At 34.9% G+C, this 18,090-nt stretch overlaps 1 protein-coding gene across 1 annotated transcript in view; it reads left to right on the top strand.

The window, feature by feature from the left end:
• The window catches only part of LOC111059783 (receptor-type guanylate cyclase Gyc76C), a 319,606-nt gene that overhangs the window by 279,163 nt on the left and 22,353 nt on the right, over positions 1–18,090 (top strand). Inside the window, 11 exon segments of the mRNA XM_039436866.1 lie at positions 177–440; positions 3,448–3,519; positions 4,660–4,828; positions 7,741–7,896; positions 9,435–9,624; positions 11,560–11,700; positions 14,547–14,670; positions 15,251–15,349; positions 16,312–16,425; positions 16,427–16,457; positions 17,621–17,877. Of these exon segments, the coding sequence (XP_039292800.1) occupies positions 177–440; positions 3,448–3,519; positions 4,660–4,828; positions 7,741–7,896; positions 9,435–9,624; positions 11,560–11,700; positions 14,547–14,670; positions 15,251–15,349; positions 16,312–16,425; positions 16,427–16,457; positions 17,621–17,877 (1,617 nt within the window).

Genomic DNA, 18,090 nt, shown 5'->3' with positions numbered 1-18,090 from the left:
TAATTTAAAAGTATGAACTCATTCATTTAATTGGGATTCCCGTTTAATAATAATAATTATTCATTAATAAGCATTTGAACAACTGCAACTTCCAATTTATTTCTTTCAGTTGAGTTTATAGTGCAAAGTATGAACTCGTACAGCTAAAACTTCATTAAATTTATGGTTTTTTGCAGTTGAGTTTAGCACCGAGCGTGAATTCGTACGAGTCCCGTTGCGGGCCGCAGGTGTTCGCCGAGACGGCCACCTACCGCGGCGTCATGGTGCGCATCAAGGAGCTCAAATTCTCCAAGAAGAAGGACATCAGTCGCAACATCATGAAGGAGATGCGTCAGATGCGGGAATTGCGACACGACAACATCAACACCTTCATTGGTGCCGTGCTCGAGCCTATGCGCGTGCTCATTGTTACCGACTACTGTGCCAAGGGCAGTCTTTATGTGAGTACCGAATTCGAAATGAATAAATATTTTTTCCTACAGTTACGTTGAAAAGTGGCCATTGCTGCACTGATTACAGAACGCAAAGAATCACTTTTCCGCTCTAGTGCGGGAAAAATTTTTCTGCACTCCAGATTTGCAACATGGCAACGCAAAATACTTAGTAGGTTATATGGAGCAACAGTGCAGCAAAATCAAAATGAAGTTGGTAACAGTGACTGCTGTGGCTGCCTGCTATAGTGAGCAGAGGTGCAACCAAGCACAACGCGCTAATTATTATTCATTATATATTATAACCAACGACAGCAACAGCACAGTGCCACCCACACACACAGCACACAGCCGCCTCGCCATTCAAACACTACTACATTATTCAGGCAATTTTACCAATAATTACCCACTTTTCATATTCAATGGTAACTGTAGGAAAAACTTAATGTGAAATACGTGCGCAAAGTTCCTCTGCTGCACTCAAGAAACCATTCCGAGGCTGAAAATAATTGTCTGAAAGGAGAAAAAAAAACCTTGGAAATAGAAATACAAGATCTCAAGTGTTTCTATTCTCCGGGTGACACGGTTTCTAATTGCGGGGCATCTCACACTAATGTAACTGTTACGGAAAACTGTTTCACAATCTTAAGCGACTACAATATAGCACAGAATGAGATAGGTAACAATAATCAAAACAAAACTACAAAGAAGAATTTGATTAAAAATTTGATACCTAGAAACGTAAAACCACGAAAGTCGAAAAAAAAGAAAAGAGTGTTGGTAATGGCTGATAGTCATGGTAGAGACCTAGGGTGGGATTTAAATAACGATCTCTGTGACGATGGTTTCGAAGTAACAGTAGTGGCAAGACCGGGTGCTAACTTCAGCACAGTTACACATGATATTGCTGAATTTACAAAAGACTTCAATTTAAATGACAGGGTAGTTGTACTGGCTGGAGCTAACGATGTAGTGAATAATGCTAAACAGCCAACTGAATTGAATTTGCAACCAATTATGGACATCTCGAAGCGCACAAATGTAACTATATCAACGATTCCGTACAGGTATGATAAGCCCCTTATGAATGTGAACGTCAACAAGCTGAATTCATGGCTATCAGGTCAGATTTCCAGTAGTGATGATTTAGACCTACTCGACCTTGGCCACTTTGAAATAGGGGATTACACTCGTCACGGCCTTCATTTAAATAAGAGTCAGGGAAAGAAAAGAATCCGAAAATACATACGAATCATCTGCTTGGTGTTGGTGGACACACTAGTGATACAGTTGTAACACTTGGAAAATCTCACGGTGGTGCACAAATGGCTAGATTAGATACAGAAGGTACAAATAACATTTCTAGTCTGGGTGATGATTTGAACATGACAGGTGACACTGATACAGATAATACAGCTGCCGAAGAATTAAATAATAGTTTTACACGCTCAAATACCCATCAACATTTTTTAGTGAACAGGTCAATGAGTCCGCAGGTGAAATAAAATCAGACACTGGTAGTACGGGGTCACCCTTCCTTTTTTATTTAAACATCCAGGGAATTGTTAAAAAAATTGATGAGCTCAATGTGTTTCTTCCTGATCTTAAAATTCCTCCAGTAGTGGCTCTCACTGAGCAAAGCGAGAAAGAGATAGCGCTCTCCGCTTTGTTGAATGATAGACAAGGATAGCAATATCCTTAGCAATAACTAATGCTAATCAAACACTGCCATTATAACGTGGACCTCACTATAAAACGGCAGTATGCATATACGCACAGATATGAGCTTAGCAAATAAGCCCACCTTGTGTGGGGCTCTCTATTCCTGAGTTAAGAGCCAACCATGCAAGAGGCTTTCACGTCCCCAGTAAAAATCATATGGATATTATATGATATCATAGAGGAACAATAGCGTAAGTAGATATCCCATGGTATAGGGCGTTTATGTCGCAACTTTTACTGTTATCTCAAGCCGATTACTGTCGATTATTGTAGATTTTTACTGTTTTGACCGGGTAAGAGTGTAAGAACGGCACAATATGAGAGACTACCAGCGTCATAAAGCTTCACAGGAAAGAACTACGTGGACTATCAGCTTGAGATAACAGAAAAAGTTGCGACATAAACGCCCTATACCATGGAATATCTACTTATGTTATCGTTTCTCTATGATGATATATTACTGAATTCGAAATCCACTGATTCTCTTCTGTTCATGATACAGGGTTCGTTTATTTATTTACTAGGTCAAAAACATTACAGTTCAATTGAATTTGTATGAGTTACATGTGCTTCAAGAGTCTGAGAGTAGTCAAGTTAACAGAGTTATCAAATTTATAAAATTTCATAAATAATTTCTCAGCCGAAAGCAATAAACTCTAGATTATCCTTGCGAATTTCTACTGGAAACACACTTCATTTCTACTTTGGTTCCAATGGAATTATATACTTTTTGTAGCAAAAAGTCTGGATCTGATGCTGAATTTATTTATTTATTTATTAAGGTGCGTACAGATATACGCGCCGCGAACATGAGCAATTCACTTTTAATCAGATGACTATATCTGTATTTTTACAGAAACGGTAAGATACAGATATAAAAATCTTAGCATCAGCTGATTAAAAGTGAAATGCTCATGTTCGCGGCGCGTAAATCTGTACGTACCTTTAGATTAACAGAAACAATTCAAGATCGGGAAAGAAAAACAGGCTATCGCCCAAAACTTCTTCAATTTCCTAATTTAGTTTCAAATTGACCAAATAATAATATAGGTTATGTCCATTTCAATTTCTACACCAAATCATCAATCTGAAAATATAAATTTAAATAAAACAAACAATTTTAAATTTAGATAGATTGATAATAAAACTGTAGATTCAATTTAGATTTTCCATTCGATTCAGAGTTTCAAACAAACTTGATTGATTCTGAAAGTTTTAACGTTTCTATATTTGTATATGTATTTGAATGCATTTCATATTGGTCAACTAATATTGTTATCTTTTTCCATTGCAGGATATAGTAGAAAACGAGGATATCAAATTGGATAAAATGTTCATTGCATCACTTGTACATGATTTAATTAAAGTGAGTATATGATGTGAGTAATTTTCATATTTTCAAAATACTTATTCGCTATTGCTTTGCTATCATATAACTGTATTGGAACTTTTTGTCGTGAGTTTCTACAATGATCCATTCTTTGAGAAAGTAGAGTACAACACCGTACACTTATTTAGCGAAATGATATAATAATCAACACAATCGAATGAGTTCAAACTTGATTGAAACATCAAACTTTTATAACGTTCAATATCGGGGATCGAGCTTCGCTCTGGAGTACAAAAGCATAAAAAAATTATTACTAAAGAAGAAATTATAATAACAATCATAACATTCATACAGAAATGTTCTATCTCATTACAGTAAATTGAGATTAATTCCCAGAGGAATGCAAAAATTTCCCTCACAAAGGCCCAGTTAAATTTTAATCCTGATTAACTTCACGTGAACCAAATCAGAGAAGACCATTTCAAAAAGATGGATCTACTGGAATTAATCAGGATTAAAAATAACCCGGCTTTTTTGCAACCGGCACTAAGTACCTAATTGAATGATTACAAAAGTTCAACAGCTGAGTCATAATTTTGACATAGTCCCACACACATGAACTCGCTCACTCACTTCCATTACTAACAGACGACGAAATAATTATTATCAGCTGTTTTTCCAAGGATGAATTATAATTATCCTTTTCTTCTAATGTCCTTCAGCGAGTTTTCCCAGGGATGACACCTAGTGCAATCGATTCTTTATATTATAAACCTACTATGTTCTGAATTTCGTGAGAATCGTTAGAGCCGTTTTCGAGATCCGGTGAAATACAAACATATAAACATCTAAACATAAACAGAAGTTGCTCGTTTAATAGTATAGGATGCAAATGAAATTAGTATAGTTATGACTATAACTATAGTAATAATGATAATGGTTGCTTGTTGATAATATTTTGATACCTGATTATTTTACATTTTAGCCATCAAAAGTATTTTTCTATAAGTATATTGATTTGTACTAACAGATTTTCATGAGGAATTTCTTGTTTCAAGCACTACTACATTGAATGTGCTTGACTCCATCGTATTTATGCTTTAGAATATCTTCATAACTAATTTATCATGACTTTTGTTTAGTTCATAATGTTTTTCTGTTTGTTGCCAATTACAGGGAATGTTATTTATCCACTCGACGCCGTCAATCGAGGTCCACGGTAACCTGAAGTCGTCGAATTGTGTGGTGACGTCACGCTGGGTGCTGCAGGTCACTGACTTCGGCCTACATGAGTTGCGCCAGTGTGCTGAGAACGATAGCATAGGAGAACATCAGTATTATAGAAGTTAGTTTCTTCTTATCTCTTTATTATATCAGTATTAGAATAGAATATGCTTTATAATTGTAAACGCTTCTGAGTTCATCATAAGCATTACATTCGTCACATTAAATTTCATACATACATTATACAAAAATTGAAAAACTATTCTAAAAACAATAAAATATACCAAATATCAAGATCCACTTATGGAAATGTCTAGATTGAGAAAAAAGTGATATAGAATATATTCAGATATATGATATCCTGGGACACAGAAAAAACAGAAAGAAAAAAGTCACCAAAAAGTAGCTGTAGGTCTGACATTGAAGCACTAAAATAGAGAGTAATGACAATATTTTTAACTCTCTAAAGGTCTCTTTATATTGAGCGCGTTTTGGCAGACCACAAATAAGTCTGATTGCCTGGAGGCAATATTATAGGAGTCAGTTTCTTTATTCATGAGTTACCATGTAGTCTTAAACGGGTCTTATAGTTACATTACTTTATTTATTTATTAGGTTAGCACAAACAATACAATGATCGGAAAAGCAAAAACAGGCTGTTGCCCAAAACTTCTTCAATTTCCTAATTTAGTTTCAAATTTCCCAAATATTACACATAGGTTATGTCCATTTCAATTTTTACTTCAAATCACAATCTGAAAATATAAATATACTTGCATCTTTCAATGAAGATATGCGGATTATTTACATGATTTTCATGTTACATAATTATTACAGTTACTTGGATTTATTACAATGAAGATTAAAGTGGTTTAACTCAGTGGTCGCGCTGTTAATCTATTGCTTAGATAAGTTAAGAAACATGCGCCTGCTACTCTCTTTGGATGGGTGACCATTTGTTAAATGAAAAATACTAAGAAATTGTCAAAAAAATCACTGATTCATTGATACTTAGAAAGACCAGTTTCGGTTATTACACTATTGTCAATCTTTGATAAACTGAACTAAAAAACTGAACTGAACTGAAACTCTATTCAGTTTATCAAAGATTGACAATAGTGTAATAACCGAACGGTCTTTCTAAGTATCAATAAATAAATCTGTGGTTTTTTGACAATTTGTTAATCTAAAAAACTGAACTGAACTGAAACTCCATTCAGTTTATCAGAGATTGACAATGGTGTAATAACCGTAACCGGTCTTTCTAAGTATCAATAAATCTGTGGTTTTTTGACAATTTCTTAGTCTAAAAAACTGAACTGAACTGAAACTCTATTCAGTTTATCAGAGATTGACAATGGTGTAATAACCGTAACCGGTCTTTCTAAGTATTAATAAATCTGTGGTTTTTTGACAATTTCTTAGTCTAAAAAACTGAACTGAACTGAAACTCTATTCAGTTTATCAGAGATTGACAATAATGGTGTAATAACTGAAACCGGTCTTTGTAAGAATCAATAAATCTGTGGTTTTCTGACAATTTCTTAGTCTTTTTCATTTAATTTGAATAATTACTACAATATCACCTTCTCAACTACACAAAAGGGTGACCACTTGAGCCAACTATTCTGAATAATTATGATTCATGAATTGGAAAATCGACGCGACGTGGCATGACTTGACACGTGACCCGAGTCTGCTTCGTGTCAATGTGAACATTATAATAAGATTTTTTCATGCACCAACAACTCATTAAATAGACATTACAGCTTGAGACCTACTTCAAATAAGCATTTGATATATAATACTAATATTGAACAATTAGACGGAAACTTATTTATCTAAGTACTATAATAATCAATAAAATTCCGGATCATCATCTCAACAATGATGAGTGGCCGTAGTCGAGTGGATCAGATGCTGGCTTTATGATTCAGAGGCCCGGGTTCAAATCCCGGCCCGGGCAAGATATTTATCTCGGGCCACTCACGTGTTTCGGATGGACACGTCAAGCCGTCGGTCCCGGCTGCCTAAAAAGCAGTCGTTAGGTCATGTCAGAGGCCCTGAAATTGATCAGTTGCGACCTGAAAACTCTGACACCAGACCTGAGCCAGCCAGGTCACTCGATATTATTATTATTATTATTATATTATCTCAACAATGCTATTATTACAAAGAAAATGAAGCAGGAAATCATTGATTGGAAAAAAGTAATTATTTTTTTAATCTTTAAATTATTGTAACCGTTATCTGTATTGTTATTTCACATCCTATCTTCCCTTTCCTCAGCCCTGCCTATCGACCTACCTTCTTCCACTTCCCTATCACACACCCTTCCCTTTCAGTTATACCTTACCTACCTATTACATGGGAAACCATAATTGGCAAGGTATTTTTCCCCTCTTTCTTCCAGCACACATCATTTTAACAATATTGTCTTTTAAGGTGTTAATATCATTGTTACTGCTATTGTTATTGTTTTGTTGTATATTGCATTTTCTCATTGTATTTTTGTGTGTAAATTGAATGTATTATTATGAATTATCATTAAGTATTATCATAGAGAAACAATAGCGTAAGTAGATATCCCATGGTATAGGGAATTTTTGTCGCAAGTTTTACTGTTATCTCAAGCCGATTACTGTCGATTATTGTCAATTTTTACTTTTTTGTTGTATGAATGGCACAATTTAAGATACTACCAGCGTCTCACAGCTGCATAGGAGAAAACTACGTGAACTATCGGCTTGGGATAACAGTAAAAGTTGCGACATAAACGCCCTATACCATGGGATATCTACTTATGCTATCGTTTCTCTATGGTATTATTATCTATTTTTGTGAATAAATTGAAGTTAATTAAAGATCATAATGATATTAACTCATCTAGCAGACTCGGGGTCACGTCATGTCACGTCGAGTCATATATGAAGGCTTCATTGATGAGAAATTCTGATAGTTATTAAATTTTCCACTATAAACTATGTACAATCAGTGTTCAATCTCATTATCATAAGCTGTGTTTATTTTCAGATCTATTATGGAAAGCACCAGAGCTACTGCGGGACTCGAATGCTCCAGTGAGAGGCACCCAGGAGGGCGATGTCTACGCGTTTGCAATCATCCTCTACGAGATCATTGGACGAAAGGGTCCTTTCGGAATTCTAGATCCCAACGTTGGTCCCAAAGGTATGTTCTAGTGTGGAAGGAAAGTTATTAGGATGTACAATATTCAGTTTAACAACAACATATCAGGTTGACAGAGAAATTTGGAGGGAATATTTGGAACACAATAATCGACTTGGCAACTTTTTGAACTAGTTAGAAGACAAAAACACCAAAAGTCCTTATCCCTACCCCTTGTGCATAAGGTTAGTTTAAAAGTTGTGTATTTTTTCATTCCTAGTTCACACGCATGTATTATTATTATTATTTTTTTTGAGGGACAGATTCAAGGATATAAAGGTTCATAGAACCCCACACATCAACCGAAGATTATTGCGTTTCCAAGTAGTATGTTAGTTAGGCAAACCAATACCTGTGTCCTTTACAAGAACCAGGAGTTTTTCCCTATGCTAACATCCCATCCATCACCTGGTTGCTTGTTGCAATCCAGTGTGATATGCTTCGCAGTCTCTTCAGACTGATTGGTCCTCGCGACCTACGTGAGTTCCACTCCTGGCCTACTTTGAAGGTCCATCCGCTGAGGAAGGGGTCGCCAAGTTCCCTCTAGGGCGCCTGGCTACCCTTGATTCAGCCTCCTCTTGCATGCATATTGGAAACAAATCATTTCACCGACATGACTAACTGCTCGAAAATGAAGCTACATAAGTTTTTCCAGGATCGTTCTGTTATATCATCAATAGTTTTCGAGTTATCCGCTCTTGAAAGTGTAAAGTCTTCGAAAAACAGTTTTTCATTCAATTTTTTGCACTTTCAGGGCTTATTACTCTTCAATAATGCATCGTAAAAATAATTACTGAACGTATGATTTTAGAGCATCTTCAATTTGGTGTATTATTCCAACATTTCATGCTTTTTCCGAATTGTTATAGCTGTATAGCTATATTTTCTAACTATCTTCAAACGAGCTGCGAGGTCAAAAATTATGTTCAAACTTTTCCCTCTGTACATTTTTTGATAATTCGTTTACTTTTTGTGTAGTTGAGAAGTTGATATTGTGGTAATTATTCATATTAAATGAAAATACTAAGAAATTGTCAAAAACCATAGATTTATTGATACTTAGAAAGACCGGTTTCGTTTGTTACACCATTGTCAATCTAAGTTTATCTGTGGTTTTTGACAATTTCTTACTATTTTTATTTAATTTGATAATTCGTTTCCTGGACTAACTAGAGTGTTTCTGTTGCAGCTATTGTTGAAATGATATATTGTATATTTTTATTATTTATCAATACAATCACAGATAATCAATTAGCCTCTATTATATTTATATTTATCTGATAGTGATTGTTGAAATAATGTATGATCTGTATGTTAACAAGTAGTGTTTGTGTTGCAGAAATTGTTGAAATGGTGAAAATGACTACATCCAGTGTGCTACTCATTCTCATATCAGCTACCTATCTGAAAATTCTATAGAAAATGATCACAAGTAGTGTTTCTCTTGAAGAAATTGTTGAAATTATGTAGCCTACTATTATCTGAGAGATTGTTGGAATGATGTATGATCTGTATGTTAACAAGTAGTGTTTGTGTTGCAGAAATTGTTGAAATGGTAAAAATGACGACATCGAGTGAGCCGTTCAGACCCAACGTGGACGACATCCGGTGCACGGAGCATGCTGACGAGGAGGTGTTGAATGTGATAAGGGAGTGCTGGGCTGAGAACCCAGAAGATAGGCCTAAATTTAGAATCATCAGAGAACGGTTAAAAAACCTCAAAGAAGGAAAGTAAGTACTCAGCTTAACCGTTCCTTTATTTGCGTTTCATCATCGTTTTTTAACATCAATATTTTATTTTACATACTAAAATTACTATAGTGTGAGGTCCACGTTTTAATGGCAGAGGAGAAAAAATCCTCTTCTCCTAGACTTCTCGGGACTCGCAATCGTAAAAGTGTGCGGATAATCAAAGTGAATAAACGGTTTAGTGAATACGCGTGTGAAAGAAGGCTGGCGGACAGAAGACTAATGCTCTACCGGAGGATTGCTGTCCGGGGACGAATGCTTAAAAAAAATCGGTGAGTCCATTCCGATTTATCGAATTGAGGACTCTTAGGTCAATCCCAAGTTCTCACAAAATGGCGAACAGCGTTGCCGATTCTCTGCCTTGCCACTGCTTTCTATAGAGGATAGCTGATACCGGTATATCTGATGGTATATCAACTGTTCATTCCTATTTAAAATAATCAATTATATTTTATTCGTCAAGGAAATATTTTCGCCAATAATTGGATAATAAAATTTCATAATTGAGTTTGAATATTTTGTTGATTAATTATATTTTTAGATTGTTAAAAACGATCTGGCAACGTTGCGGAGCCAGAAAGGGAAAGCGCTGTCTGCTTTGTTGAACGATAGACAAGGATACCAACACCAATACCAACACCAATTGGATGTTAATCAAATACTGCCATTATAACATTGACCTCTCTATAATATAATATACTTACATGTACTTATCAATACAAATTATAATTATTCAAAATAATTGACCATTAAAATATGACTAGCAGTCAGGCTCGCTTCGCTTGCCATATCCGTCTAGCCAGGGGGCTCCGCCCCCTGGACCCCGACTGGATCGTCCAAAAATTAGATCAGCGGGCTCGCTTCGCTCGCCTGCATTTTTCATTTGAGCATGCTTCATTCCATCAGAAAGTCATAGCACTTCGTCGCTCGATGAGAAAAGGGTGAGAAAACGCAGAAAAGCTGAGAAAAACGTTGGAAAAACGCTGATTTTGGGCGTATCTTTGATGAAAATATTAAAGTAACCTTATCACAAAATTTTTAGACCCTAGCTAAACCTCTGTACCAAATTTGAACATTTTCTGTCTATTACTTGATGAAAGAACTGAGAAAACGCAAAAACCGCTAATTTTGGGCGTATCTTAGGCGTTATTTTAAATTCCTACTAACACAACATTATTACACCCCAGCTGAGCTTCTGTAGTAAATTTGAAAATTTTCTGTTCATTTGTTCTCGATAAAACTGAGAAAGCGCAAAAAACGCTGTAAAAACGTAGATTTTGGGCGTATCTTTGGATTTTTTTCCAAATCCGTTCTTAGTGCGCCTCTAAAGGGCCAACTGAACATACCTACCAAATTTGAACGTTTTTTGGTCCGGTAGATTTTTAGTTCTGTGAGTGAGAGAGTCAGTCAGTGCCATTTCACTTTTATATATATATAGATAACTAATATTATAAGAAAAAATCAAATGAGTATTCTGTAGTGTTGGAAATTAATGAGAAATTTCATTTGTTCAAATGCTAATGGATAAATTATTATTATTATTAAATGGAAATCCAGAGTTCACCGCATTTAACTTCGAATGTTTATTCAATAATAATTAACTTCAGTATTCTATAGCTTTTTGTTGATGATTATCAATTAAATTCTTATTTGTTTGAAGGAAGCGACATATAATGAACCTTAACTTGAGTATTCTATAGCGTTTTGTTGATAATTATCAATAATTTTAATCCTTATTTGTTTTAAGGAAGCTAATATAATGGACCTTAACTTGAGCATTCTATAGCTTTTTGTTGATGATTATCAATTTAATTCTTATTTATGATTGAAGAAAGCTAAATATAATGGACCTTAACTTGTGTATTCTATAGCTTTTTGTTGATGATTATTAATAATTCAATCCTTATTTGTTTGAAGGAAGCGAAATATAATGGACCAAATGATGGAGATGATGGAGAAGCATTCAAACAATCTCGAGGAACTGGTGCAGCAGCGGACCATGCAATTGTATGAGGAAAAACGAAAGACTGAAGACCTCCTCCACAGGATGCTACCTGCGTGAGTTTCGAAAAAAAAATTATTCTTTATTCATTCAATTATTAAAACTATTATAAAAATCCACAATTCATTGAAATGATTGGGTGAGGATCAACAGGCACAATCCAAAACTGATCCTCCCCCGAAGGATTAGACTACTAGCTACTACTAGTCCGAAAAGTTTTCCTCATTTTTTCCTTGTTGTGGGTTCGAATCCCGCCGGTCGTTTGATCATATCTTCAAATCACCCTTGCACAAGCAATACACTTATGTGGGCATTATCCGCAATTAATAAGAAAAAAATGCCACGAGACCAATCAAGAGAAGCAGAAGACGTCTTAACTTAGAATTTGAGGTGGATTCTCACACAATTGTGGCAGTGAACAGTGAAAATATAAATATAAAGAAAAATAAAAAGTGATTATCACTTGAAAATAAAATAATGTGTTATTTTTATCAAAATTAGGGAGAGGAACAGTTTTGGGTTTATCCTGTTGATTCTCTCCCAATCATTAATTTGATGTTGTGATTAAGGAATGTAATAATAAATGTAATAAATGTAATGTATATGTAATAATAAATGGCATCAATGTCCGAAACATGTTGTGATAAAATATTTCAAAAAGGGTACTGGGATTTTTATTTTTCTTTATATTTATATACAAGTAGCCCTATACAGAAAAGATTGAAAATATAATTTCCATTAGTTCTAATGACATTATTCATACTTGCTTGGCCGGGATGAATGTGAATAGTCCAATTACAACTGGTGGGAAATATATATTCTCACTGTTGTGTGCGAACCCAGATTTAATCACAGTTTAAATTCAACATACTTTTGTGCAACTGGGTCTACGTGTTTATAATTTGAAGTGAATTGATCAAAGCCTTTGTCAGTCATTGTAAAAAAATCTAAGCGAACTCAATTCTTGAGGTTTGATGATCACATGGGATGCGTATATGTTTGAAATATTTGGATTTCTGTTCATCTTTCACTGAATTGGTTTTATATCCAGTTGGAGATTTCAAATTTTTCTTTGATGTAGTTGACCGAGCGAAGTGAGGTCTAACATTCAAGTCGAAGGTTTGGCATTTCTCTTAATGTTTAAATGTTTTTATGTTGCGCATTGACGGCGAAACGCGGTAATAGATTTTCATGAAATTTGACAGGTATGTTCCTTCTTTAATTGCGCGTCGACGTATATACAAGGTTTTTGGAAATTTTGCATTTCAAGGATAATATAAAAGGAAAAAGGAGCCTCCTTCATACGCCAATATTAGAGTAAAAATCAGACTATAGAATAATTATTCATCATAAATCAGCTGACAAGTGATTACACAGATGTGTGGAGAAGCCAATCTATTACTGTATTTGTATAAGGTCTATAATATCAATCAAAGACATTAAAGAGGTATGCATCTTTAAGCTGGGTTTACACCAAAGTTATTAACAAATTGGTTATAACTTAATCCTCATAGATTCTATTAGATTGAACGGAAGTTGACAAACACATATGTTCATCATGTGTATGCTAAGTTATGTTCAATCTAATATAATCTAAAAGGATTGAGTTATTAACATTTTTTAAATAAATTTTGGTCTAATCGCAGCTTTAAGGTCTTTGGTTTCAATATTTTGTTTTGCAGTCATGGTATTATTATGCGTGCCCATCAGGATCAATATTCTCACATTCAAAAATCTAATTTAATAGGTGAATAAAAATAAACAAATGAACTAAATAATGCTGGAGAAATTATAATATTTTTGATTCTAAAAAATTAATTTTCATCAGATAGAAAGATCATCACGGAACTGGATGAATTATAATAATAAATAATAATAATAATATATTTATTACCATCTGGTTCACAACAAACATTGGTCATCGTCACAAGCATACAAAATAATACAAAATAATTAACAACACAAAAGACTACACAGCCAAAACACAATCACATCTAAAACCCACCTATTAAACAAGATCACAAACTAAGTATACACAGCCTAAACATACACAATAGTGACAGATTTATATAAACTGTGAAATTTTATAAAATTCAGGTACCTTGTAAAGTCCACCTATTATTAGGCCTTTCCTAACTCTATCTTTATATCGGGTGGCATCTAGGTCTCTTACCAATGACGGAAGGGCATTATAAAATCTGAGAGATTGGGCCCTGAAACTTCTCAATGATGCGCTGGAAGAGCACCATTCGACACCTATACTACTTGCCCCTCTTGTATTATATGTGTGCCTATCAGAGTTGAGGCTAAATTTATCCAGGTTCTTTTTGACATAACACAGACACTCCAGGACATACATAGAGGGAAGAGTCAGAATTTTATTCTCAATAAACAATGGTCTACAATGACTACGTGGCTCTTCATTGTTTAATATTCTAATGGCTCTCTTCTGTAGCAGGAAAAGTTTACCAGCCAAAGGACTATTTCCCCACAAAATTATACCATAGGCTAGGTGACTGTGGATAATCGCAAAGTAAACTGTTCTCAAGACCTCTATTGTCACACTTCCAGCCAACCTTCTCAACATAAAAAGCCCTCTTAGTACTCTATTATATATATTTCCTATATGGGTATTCCATTTAAGATTAGACTGCAAAAAAACTCCGAGGAAGATCATATAATATCATATGGAATACAAATTCAAACGTGAACTGAGTTTGTTAACATTTAAAACAGTTGACATCTGGTACTTGTGGATGAGATAGATACTGCGTGAGGTCTACTGTTCACAGAACTACTAGTTATTAAATGCGATGATTGTGATATGATATGAAATGTGTGTTTGAATGCGTGTTGGATTGTTTGATTCCATTGTGTGATTGTGTGATTTTTTATGTTACAGACCCGTCGCCCACAAGCTGACAATTGGAGAAGGTGTGGAACCGGAGTCGTTTGATCTAGTCACAATATACTTCAGCGACATTGTCGGCTTCACTTCCATGTCGGCAGAGAGCACTCCACTCGAGGTAACCACCCTTGTCTCTCATTACGTAAAGTAGATAGCTCTATCCTTTTCCAACAAGGCACTGTCGCTAAATCGGTGCTAGGATAATATGATGAAATATAATAAACCATCAGGAAATGTAATCTCCTTTATAAATCAGCGAAATCGTTGGCTTCACTTCTATGTCGGCCGAAAGCATTCCACTCGAGGTAACTACCCTTGTCCTTGTCTCTCATTAGGTAAAGCAGATAGCTTCATCCTCTTCCAACAAGGCACTGTTGCCAATTTCGTTTCTAGGCTATGAAGAAATGTGATCAGCTATCAGAAAATGTAATCTCAATTATAAATCAGCGACATTGTCGGCTTCAGCCGATAGCACTACACTCGAGATACCTGTCCGTCCTTGTCTCTCATTAGGCAAAGTAGATAGCTCTATTCTTCTCCAACTCCAAAATGTACCATACCCCTTCACTTACTCTACTTAACCTTACACCTAAACCTTCACTTTCTCCACCTAAATATCGCTGTTGTTGATTTTGTTTGTTGATGTAATGTCAGTTGTATCAAAATCAGTCATATAACATTTTCATGCTTATTTCCAGGTGGTGAACTTCCTAAATGACCTATACACACTCTTTGATCGAATTATCAGAGGCTATGAAGTTTACAAAGTAGAGACCATTGGAGATGCTTATATGGTGGTATGTATTTTATAGATTATAAATATCATATTCATATTTTTAAGCATCTATAAATATACCTAGCATAAAATATATGGCATCTATAAATATATCTAGCATAAAATATCTAAATATAAATATATGTTAGATATAAATATCTAGTATCAAATATTCATCAATACACCCTCGTAATTTATAGAGAATTATTTTGTTCACTATTTACTATTATACTAGTCATTCTCTACCGTAGTTTCAGAATAGTATAAATATGAATGAACGAGTATTATACTGAAAATTTACCATTTATATCTGGATTTCTTTCACCCAGTGGTCATGAATTACTATACTAAATAAAATTACTTAAAATTGCCACAGTCACTAATATTATAAATATTAATGTAGTATGCTGAAAGTTTACTATTTAAATCTGTTCTCTCATCCAGTGGTAATGAAATCCTGTACTAAATAAAGGGACGTGAGATTGACACAATTAATTATTAAATCACTTTTTGCTATTAGAAAAAAAACGACTAGCAGTCAGATATTTTACAATAAATGAATTAATTGGTTGTTGAGACCAAGAAGATGGCGAACCTGCCGAAAGATCTCGTTGTCAAAGTGAGTGATTAATTCATTTATTGTAAAATATCTGACTGCTAGTCGTTTTTTTTCCAATAGCAAAAAGTGATTTAATAAGAAGCAGTTCGTGATGGAAAACAACATTGAAGAATTAATTATTAATTGAGATATTGAGAAATTAGTTTTCGCTGCTGCAATCAATAATTTTTAGAAAACGCTAGATAAAGTAGAAACTACCTACTAGATGAATTTCTAAAAAATAAATTGGTAATTGATAGGAATAAGTGGGTCCATAATAATGTGCCCAAGTAAGTACTAAGTAAATGCTCATGATTAGTAAATACTTGGTACCTAACCAATAGTTTTATAAATGAATAATTGGTAAATACTTGAATTTGTTATAGGTATCTGGATTACCAATAAGGAACGGAGACAGCCATGCGGGCGAAATAGCGTCGATGTCTCTCGATCTACTAGAAGCCGTGAAAAAACATAAAATTGCTCATCGACCCAATGAAAACGCTTAAACTTCGAATAGGAATTCATACAGGTACACTATATAGATTTTTTAGATTATCTTTACATTATTATTGTATTATTCCTTAGATTCAAATTTAAATTCATTTATTTGCCATAAAATGATACAGATTGATAAAATAAATCATATGTTCATTTGTTCTACAATCAGCTGTTTACCGGCTTGATTTCATGGATGTAAAACAGCTGAAATTGAATGACTATGACAAAAAGTATTTTTCGCCACACTGCACAGAAAGCAGCTGTTTTCCAGTCCCTACGTAGATCTGAGAGACATTGTTTGCAGACGACTCTTGTCTGACGTCAGAACAGGTTTCTTTCCGGCCTAGGCCGGAAAGAGTACCCTTTCCAGCCGCTAACATGGAACTAAGAAAGATGATCAAAAACAGCTGATCAACAAACTTTTCATTATTTGTGTTCATTATTCAATAATTAAAACATTTATAATAATATCATCTTATTGTCATTTGAAAGAATAAAAAAGTATAAACTCAACCTCCCACATAATTGAACATCATCTTTTAGGTTATTTAGACAAATCAGAATAAAAAATAAAAATACTTGGACAATTTCCTGATATTCAGATTACCTCAGATTTGCTAGAGCTATCACCTTCCACTTCTGCTTTCGGAAGTGCTTAGTAAACAACTATTCTCATATATATATATTGTTTATTTTTGTGTGTGGCGAAAAATAGCGTTCGCACCATGGGCAAAAATGTTTTTCCGGCTCTCAATCTTTTCTAGTCCTCGGCCTACGGCCTCGGACTTGAAAACCGATTTCGAGCCGGAAAAGTCTCATACTCATTTTCGGCCCTAGGTGCGAAATATACTATTTCTTTATATTTATATCACAAGTAGCCCTATACAGAAAAGAGTTAAAATATAATTTCCTTGAGTTCTAATGAGATTATTCATACTTTATTGGCCGGGGATGAATGTGGATAGTCCAATTTGAACTGGTGGGAATTATATTTTCACTGTTGTGTGCGAACCCAGCTTTAATCACAGTTTAAATTCAACATACTTTTGTGCAACTGGGTCTACGTGTTTATAATTTGAAGTGAATTGATCAAAGCATTTGTCAGTCATTGTAAAAAATCTCATTTTCTGCTCTAGGTGCGAAATATACTATTTTGTGGCAATAAAAATATTTGAATGTTTGCTGTGCTTTCAGGACCAGTTGTAGCAGGAGTGGTAGGCCTAACGATGCCGCGCTACTGTCTGTTTGGGGACACTGTGAACACAGCCTCGCGCATGGAGTCAACCGGCGAACCACTGCGCATCCACATCAGCGCACCCTGCAAAGCGGCCCTGGACAAGCTGGGCGGTTATGAGGTTGACGACCGTGGCTTTGTGCCCATGAAGGGCAAGGGAAATGTGCACACCTACTGGTTGACGGGGGCCAATGATCGTGCCGTCGCTAGGAGAGAGGTAAATATAGATATATATTTAGGTATACTTATAGGTAAATATATAGATATAGTTATTTGTGTATTATCATACCATAGAGAAACAATAGCATAAGTAGATATCACATGGTATAGGGCGTTTATGTCGCAACTTTTACTGTTATCTCAAGCCGATTACTGTCGATTCTTGTCGATTTTTACTGTTTTGACCGTTAAGAGTGTATGAACGGCACAA

Source organism: Nilaparvata lugens, chromosome 10, assembly GCF_014356525.2.
Source record: "Nilaparvata lugens isolate BPH chromosome 10, ASM1435652v1, whole genome shotgun sequence".
NCBI classification, from domain to species: domain Eukaryota; kingdom Metazoa; phylum Arthropoda; class Insecta; order Hemiptera; family Delphacidae; genus Nilaparvata; species Nilaparvata lugens.
This window is presented reverse-complemented; position numbering and strand designations above follow the sequence as displayed.